The sequence below is a fragment of the Lactuca serriola genome, chromosome 5 (genome assembly GCF_051521515.1).
Source record: "Lactuca serriola cultivar US96UC23 chromosome 5, Lser_US96UC23_V15, whole genome shotgun sequence".
Lineage (NCBI taxonomy): Eukaryota > Viridiplantae > Streptophyta > Magnoliopsida > Asterales > Asteraceae > Lactuca > Lactuca serriola.
The window spans coordinates 232,565,536-232,573,635 of NC_136412.1; the positions used below are offsets into that span (position 1 = coordinate 232,565,536).

Below are 8,100 nucleotides of genomic sequence, written 5' to 3' on the forward strand. Positions count from 1 at the left end.
GTTGCATTTACGAGTTCACCATCTTCATCTTTGGTTAACTGTAATTTTGGCTCCATTGGGTACTGTGAACTATTGCATCCTTCCATCCTTGATACTTTTAGTATCTTTTCAGCATATCTCTTCTGTGTGAGCATTATACCTTCCTTACCCTGTGATACTTCAATTCCCAAGTAATATGAAAGCAATCCCAGATCACTCATATCAAATAGTTGCTGCATTTTATCCTTAAACTCCTAGATTTCCTTCTCACTTGACCCAGTGACTATGAGATCATCTACATATACACCAACTATAAGAGTCAATTGGGGTTTATGTCCCTTGTAGACAGCTTGCTCATGAGTACATCTGGTGAATCCAAGTGACTTGAGTGATTTGTCGAGTTTTGTGTTCCATGCCCTAGGTGCCTGTCGTAGCCCATACAAGGCCTTGTGAAGACGGTACACCCAACATTCTTTGCCTTTTATCGTGAATCCAGTGGGCTGAGTTACGTAGACTTCTTCATTAAGATCATGGTATAGGAACGCGGACTTGACATCTATGTGATGTACAAGCCAGTTTTCTTTGGTCGCTACCGAGAGGATCAATCATATCATCTCCAACTTGGCTACTGATGCAAATGCTTCGTCAAATTCAACACCCCTTTCTTGAACATAGCCCTTTGCTACCAAACGAGCCTTGTTTTTGATTACTACCCCAACTTCGTTCCTTTTTAGTTTGAATACCCATTTTAGCCCTATCGCCTTACGGTCTGGGGGGTAGCTTGGTTAGAGTCATCATACGAGGCTACAGACCCACTTCTCTCTTGACTTGTTGATGCTCGACTGGGAGGTGTTGATCGCGACTCCAATCTATGTGAGTTTTTCTGTGGCGTTTCTTCAAACGATGGACTGTGTGATTCATGGTCTAGGTGAGAGTCGCCATGTAACGGCGTTAGCGGTTCTTCAGTCACGTTATCGTTATCTGTTGAATCAACTTCTTGGGTTGGTTGGGATTAGGCTTCCATACCTGTAACAATATTGGTCCAATAAGGGGTTGTAAGATGCTCCCCCATTGACTCGTCATCCCAAGCCCAAGGTTTTGCTTCGTCGCCATGTAACGGCGTTAGCGATCGAGTCATTTATAGAACCGTTCGATTGCGCCTCTCCACAATGCCTATTTGTTAAGGCATGTCTGGAGTCGTCAGTTGCCGTCGAATCCCTTCTCGTTCGCAGAAATTAGCAAATTGGATAGAGTTAAATTTGCCTCCCCGGTCAGTTCGTAACATCTTGATCTTATACTCGCTTTCTCCTTCAACTCGTGACTTGAATTTTTGGAACATGTTGAACGCCTCGTCTTTGGTTTTGATCATATAGACCCACATGTAGCGTGAGTAGTCATCAACAATCAGCAGGATGTATTGATTACCTCCTTTTATTGCAGGCGTAATTGGCCCACAAAGGTCTGTGTGCAACAATTGGAGTGGGTCTTTTGCTCTCCACTGGGTTACCTTTGGGAAGCTCTGCCTTGTCTGCTTGCCTACCATACATGCTTCACACACTTGTGATGGGTGAGTCAATTGGGGCATATCTGTCACCATTTCCTTACGTGTCATTTCTTCAACTAACTTGAAGTTTATGTGGCCCATGCGTGCATGTCATAACCATGAGTCATTGTCTATACTCATGGCTAAGCATGCAGGCTTTCCAGGTGTAAGCTTTATTTTATAAATTTTGTTCACGGATCTTTGCACTTTCATGACTAAGCTTCCTGCTTCATCATACATTCTCAAGAACTCCTTCTTCATCCCTATGTCATACCTTCTTCAGTCATTTTCCCAAACTTATTATATTACTATGCAAGGCAGGAATATAATACACGTCTGGGATGACAAATTGGTCACCATTCTTGCAATCAAACAGGAGATCACCTTTTCCTTTGAGTGGAACCTTAGACCCATCACCGAATCTAACCTGCCCCGTTACTTTCTCGTCAAGTTCAGCAAATAAAGCCTTGCATCCTATCATATGGTTACTAGCTCCATTGTCTAGATACCATATGTTTTGTTCATTACTCTCCTTGAGTTGGCTTGGTTAGACTTTTTCTTCATTCAAAAGAACCACTTCAACATTTTTTTCTCCACAGACAGTCAACAATAGTGTAGGTTCTTCTTCATTAGCAGCCATGTTTACTTCTTTGTCCTGTTGTTTCTTTGCCTTGCATTCCAATGCATAATGACCAAGCTCTTGGCATTCATAGCATCTTATGTTGCTCTTGTCACGAGGCTTCTTGTTGGAACTGTTTGCTTCCTGTCGTGAGTCACCACCCCAGTGCCTACCGCTGCCACGAGTAGAGCCTCGCCCTCGTGAACTGCCTCTTACTCCCCTATTGTTGTTTCCGCCCCTTCCTCGACCACCTGTCAAGTTTGGTTTTCTTGGGCTCCGGTGGGTTGATGAGCCTTCTACCTTAGCAAGCAACAGGTCATTATCTGTCAGTGTGCTTGCCTTTCGTAGCCGGAATCTGTCCTCATAAGCCTTCAAATGCCCAATTGCTTTTTCAAATGGCATTGATTCCATATCACAACTTTGTTCAATTAATACCACCAAGTTTATAAACCTCTCCGGGACTGTGTCGGACAGCTTTCTCACCAACTCTTCATCTTCTAATATTGCCCCTGCACTCCCAAACTTTGAAATCATGGCTGGTATCTTTCCTGCATAATCATCTATGGTTTTTGTCTCCTTCATTTGAAGTGCTTCAAACTCACTCTTCAGTATCCACAACCTTGCCTTTTGGACCCTCTCTGCACCCACATACCGTGACTTTAGAGAGACCCAAACCTCCTTGGCCGTCTTTTTCTTGGTAGCATGTGCAAGAATCTCCTCTAGTATAGACTGGAAGATGAAAGCTTGAGCCTGCTTGCTCTTCTTCTCATCCACAGCTACTCCACTTGGTGGTTCAATAGCATCCCATAACCTATGGACATCCATGATGGCTTCCATTTTATTGACCAGGTATTCTAATTTGATGAGGTTAGCATCGGGCATTGAAGAGTGAAAGGGTTATCTTTGGGCTGATTGGATGATGATGGGGTTGTCATCTTGTTGAATTGAGGATACTTGGGCATACAATTGATCAGGATCTGTTTAGCTCTGATACCAAATGTTGGTGATCAAGCAATATAGTAGTAAACAAGAAATGACTAACACGGGTAAAACTGGAAATTAGGCAGTCGAATGATTACTTTTATTGAATGATAAACTAGCAACCAAATGATTGAATTGATGTACAGGGAAATTTCTATTGATAAATTGTAATCACTAAGCTATTCTATTTATACTACTAGACTTAACAGGAAATGAGAAATACCAGGGTCAGTTCAATTTCCAACGGTCATGACTGCCCACATGTTTTATTCTTTCCTAATTACCAGGTCAACCTTTAACCAACACACCCACATGTGGCGATCGAGAATTGGGAGCACTAGGAGTAGTAGCCAGCTTGCATCCAATCATGTTGAATCTTTCCAAGAGATACAGAGCATATCTAGTCTATCTTAGCTGCAAAGTGTGACAATTTCGAGTAGCCTCGATGCCAAGGAAATAATGTAAGTTGCCAAGACGGCGATTGTCAAAAGTGTTGCATATCACATCAATGATAGAGGAAACAGCAGAAGGAGAGGATCCGGTGATAATTATATCGTCGACATTGATTAGAAGAATGGTAGTAGACTCATTTGTGTGTTTGATGAATAAAGAGCAATCAGATTGGCTGTTAAAGAATCCTTGGTGTAATAGAAAATCATGAAATCGTTGAAACCATGCCCGTGGACTTTGTTTGAGACCATAAAGGGCACGGTCTAGTTTGCACACATGATCTGGGAAGGATTTAGAGATGAAGCCCGGTGGTTGCTTCATATAAACATCTTCATGGAGAATGCCATTGAGAAAGGCATTTTTGACATCCAATTGTTTGATATCCCAACATTGAGCATGGGCTAAGGAGAGAACATTACGAATTGTTGATGGTTTAACCATGGCCACCGACTGAATGTTTCTGCATAATCAAGTCCTTCCTGTTGGGTGAACCCCTATGCCACCAATCGAGCCTTGTGGCGTTCAAGGGATCCATCTGCATCCTACAACATTCATACCTTGCTGAGAAGGAACAAGGTGCCAAGTCTTGTTTTTGTGTACGGCAGTAATTGCCTCTTGCATTGCATGTTGCAAATGAGGAAATTTTGATGCTTGTTTAAAAGTTCGAGGTTCAGAAAACACGTCATCTGATTTGGTGGCTATCAGACCATGTGGCAATGGATGGGTTGAAGTTTTCTGGTAGATATCAGCAAGAGACCTGATTTTGAGGGTTGGGTTTAAACTATCTGGACTTTTAGGGGCCTGGATGTGTAATATTTGAAGATGCAGGTATGGCAGGTGAGGGAGTGCAAACCTCAGGAGTGAATTTTTGAACTTTGGGTGAAGATGATGCAGGGGTGGCTGGTGAAGAAGATGCATCTGGAGTGAAGTTTACTTGTGATGTTTGCCCAATGCATGTATGTTGATGGTCACCTGGTACTGTTGTAGGCGTGGTTGGTGTTGGAGGATCAGGTGTTGAAATTGGGCTTTGTGTGGGAGTTGTTGGCTCAATATTTGGATTGTGGATTTCTGTAGAGTTTTGAGCTACTGCAATGTTGGGTTGTGAAGTGGAAGGTGAGTTTGAGTTTCAAAACGGATACTGCATATTTTCTGCCATATGGTTGGTCCTCAGTTGTTGCTGTGTTGGACCAAGTAAAGACCCTGCCCTTTTATTTCTCAAAGGAAAATCCAATTCATCAAAAACAACATGTCGTGAAATATAAACACGACCATTTTTTAAGTCCAAACATCTATGGCCTTTTCGAGTATTATCATAGCCAAGAAAAATACAGTGAGTTGATTTTGGCATAAGCTTGTGAGAATTATACGGCTGAATGTAAGGAAAACACGAACATCCAGTCACATTCTTCCATTTGTGGTGATCTGGGTTTTCTTTACCTTTAGATAGGGTTTTTGGGGGTGGGTTTGGATCAATAACAAATAATAGTTGGTGGGCTCATAGAAGGGTTTTGAAGAGGGTACTCCAGTTTACATAGTTCTCTTTGGTAAGATGAGTGTGAGCCATGATGGCATTAGGGTTGTAGAAAACGAGAAGAGATTGAGAATTAGTCATTCCTGATGAACCAGAATCGTTAGTCATGGTTAATTCAGAATCCATGACCAGCTCCGATACCATGAAAGACTATACAGGGGAGAGAAGACAGTACAGAAAGCGTGTGGAGAAGAAATATAACAGTGAAGAAAAAACCTCCAACTTGGGTGTCTCAATCAGTATAGTGCAGAATATATACAGAGTAATTAAAAGGGTAAAATAGGAAATACACTCAATTATAAGTCAAAGGTTCTGCCAGAATTACAGGACATAAATGCTTGATTACCAAGCCTAACAACCATACTAAAAATATATAAAGCAAATTATCTTGTTACAATATTTACGCTTACAAGACCTACATAAAAGCTAAAAAAAGTTGGATCAAAAATCATATCAAGTGGAACTATTTAAAAAGTGACTTTTCATTATAAAGGTCAAATGCAACCTGTCTCAAGAGGCAAATGATAACACAAGAGTCAAATTACTTATATTCTATATTTTATGCATAAAGATACTATAAGAACAATCACCTTTTTTAATATCTGTTTAATAAAATACAGATTGTTTAGGATAAAACAAACTAATATTACAAGAAAACTTATAAAAGGAATTGATCTTGAAGACTGAATATGCTTTCTAAGTAACGTGATCGTATTTACTTCCCCGACTTTGCAGAATGACATGGCATATCACCTGACAGTCTTATGTGGCTGGATGACCTGTCAACCATATTATGTCATGCACATTCATTGGTAATGACTCCACACTTTAACTTTTTGATAGATTCCTGATAATATGAGTGCAGCATCCTTTTCTCTCATTTCTTCTGAGAAAAAAGATGCCCAATAAACTCTAAACATTTTTCTCTTGTGGGCCACGTATCAAACTCCATACATTTCTTCTGATATGTCTGCTGAAATTTTAACAAACAGGTGCCCCCATATACGTGAGGCACAGCATTTGATCAGAACTCCACACTTATTCTCGTGGGTAGACCTATGTGAAAACATGCCCATTTTACTTCTCTTGCTCATAAATATGCATGGCTTCTCAGTTTCTTTCCCACTCAAAACAACAACCTCGACATTTCTTCATAGTCTGTCATCAAGGAAATGTCGTCCGTCACAACGTCAATCAGAGGGAGGTTGGGTAGGAGTCATGCTAACATGGAGAAGAATGATAGTGACTACTACTGTACACCAGCAGCCAGGTTAGAAGGAGATGGGGACCATGATGATGGAGATTACGACTATGCCCCTGCAGCATAATTTAGTTGATGAACATTTAACATTAACTGTAGCAAGGTGAGGGACCACAAAACCATTCATGGAGATTTTGTAGATTTTTGTATTACTAATGCAATACTGCTAAACGCTTTAGAATGTAAAACAATTTTTCCTACTGCTTATGAGATTTAGTTGTCTACTAATCAACGCATATGAGTTACAAAGGCAAGCTAAATAATGATCCTAGTTAATTTCTTGTGTTTAATTAGTTCGTTATTTTTATCTGTTCAAGCAATATGATTTAGTACGAATGATTTATGAAGGCAAGCCAAAAGACATTGAATTATGTTTGAGCCTCAAAAGGTTATAAAAAAAAGGGGTTAAATGCATACTAATCAACATGTAACTAGGTGAACTAATTTAATTTGACAATCTCTTATTTTTACAAATAAAATCAACAATGTTCAGGAAGATCGTAATTAAATCAAAACAACTCAAATAATATCCCATTCAGTGATTTACTATGCAAAACTATCTATTAACATGAAAGCATGTGACGATCCTGCATTGGTCAAGGATTATGGTGATGACAATGATAGTATTGCTCTTGTTTCTTGAACTTTATCTTCTTCAAGTGGAATTCCTGATTGAAATAACACCTGATTCTCTTCTTGAAAAAAGGCCAAAGATAAAGTTGCTTATATCTCAATCCATGGGCTTGCAACAGATTTAATCATGTCAGGAATTTATTAAAATTACCAAATTAGCTAGCTCCACATCATATTTCTCAAACACAAATGACAGTTTGAACAATGTGTTCAAACTGAAATAAATATCATTCATTTCAGAATGAGAAGCATCTCCAACAAGAAACTCATAAACATTTCCATTAACCTCAATAGAACTACACCCAGGCTCCTTCCTTATTTTGAGTCTTTTGTATCTAAATCTTTTCTAAAACTACCAAGAACATATTTTGCTTGCTGCATGTCCTTTGGATCAGATTGCATGTGATTGATATATAGTTCATAGATTTAGTTTTCATGGATTCCTCAAAAGTGCTAAAAAATATGTGATTTAATAATAATCATGGACTCATTTATTCAAAAATGCATCTAAATGTCCTCAAATAACTAAGTCCGATTTTGAGATTTAAGTGTATTTTCTTTAATTTAATAGAAAATTATGAAGTTTTAGAGTGAAAAATCAAAAGAAAATAGTTCCCTAGGTCAAAAAGCACTCAACTTTTACACGGTATGAGTCCTACACAGTTCAAATAAATTTTCATTAGATTTGGACACCGATTTTTGTGCCTTTAATAATTATAAAATTTGAAAATCAGGCTAGGCTCATCCAAATAACTTGAAAATTTACAAACATCACAATTTGGGTTAGATGTGATGGTAATAACATTTTTCAGGATTTTTAATCATATTTTAACAGGACGACCATATATATTCCGGAAAGTTATAGAAATAAATTTTGGAAAAGTTTAGATATTGTTTCGGTAGTTTTAGTAATTATTTCAACTTTCTTAGAAATAAACATGGGTAATTTATAAAACCGGGTTTTCCTATATCAAATGATGTTTTAGTTTTTTTTCCAACTTCATGACACTATAAAACAGTCGAAAAAATATTTTGGGAATTTTTCTTAGAACATTTGATATTTTTCCATGAGTTAAGAAAATTTTCATGAAAGCTCAAGACTA

The 8,100-nt window shown here is 38.7% G+C and overlaps 1 protein-coding gene across 1 annotated transcript; it reads right to left on the minus strand.

Annotated features, from left to right (window-relative positions):
* Nucleotides 1-2,069: 2,069 nt before the first annotated feature.
* Nucleotides 2,070-2,978, minus strand: LOC145050262 (uncharacterized). Its single transcript, XM_078998541.1, has one exon. It carries the CDS (start codon nt 2,976-2,978, stop codon nt 2,070-2,072), a length of 909 nt encoding a protein of 302 aa, XP_078854667.1.
* Between the last annotated feature and the right edge of the window lie 5,122 nt (nt 2,979-8,100).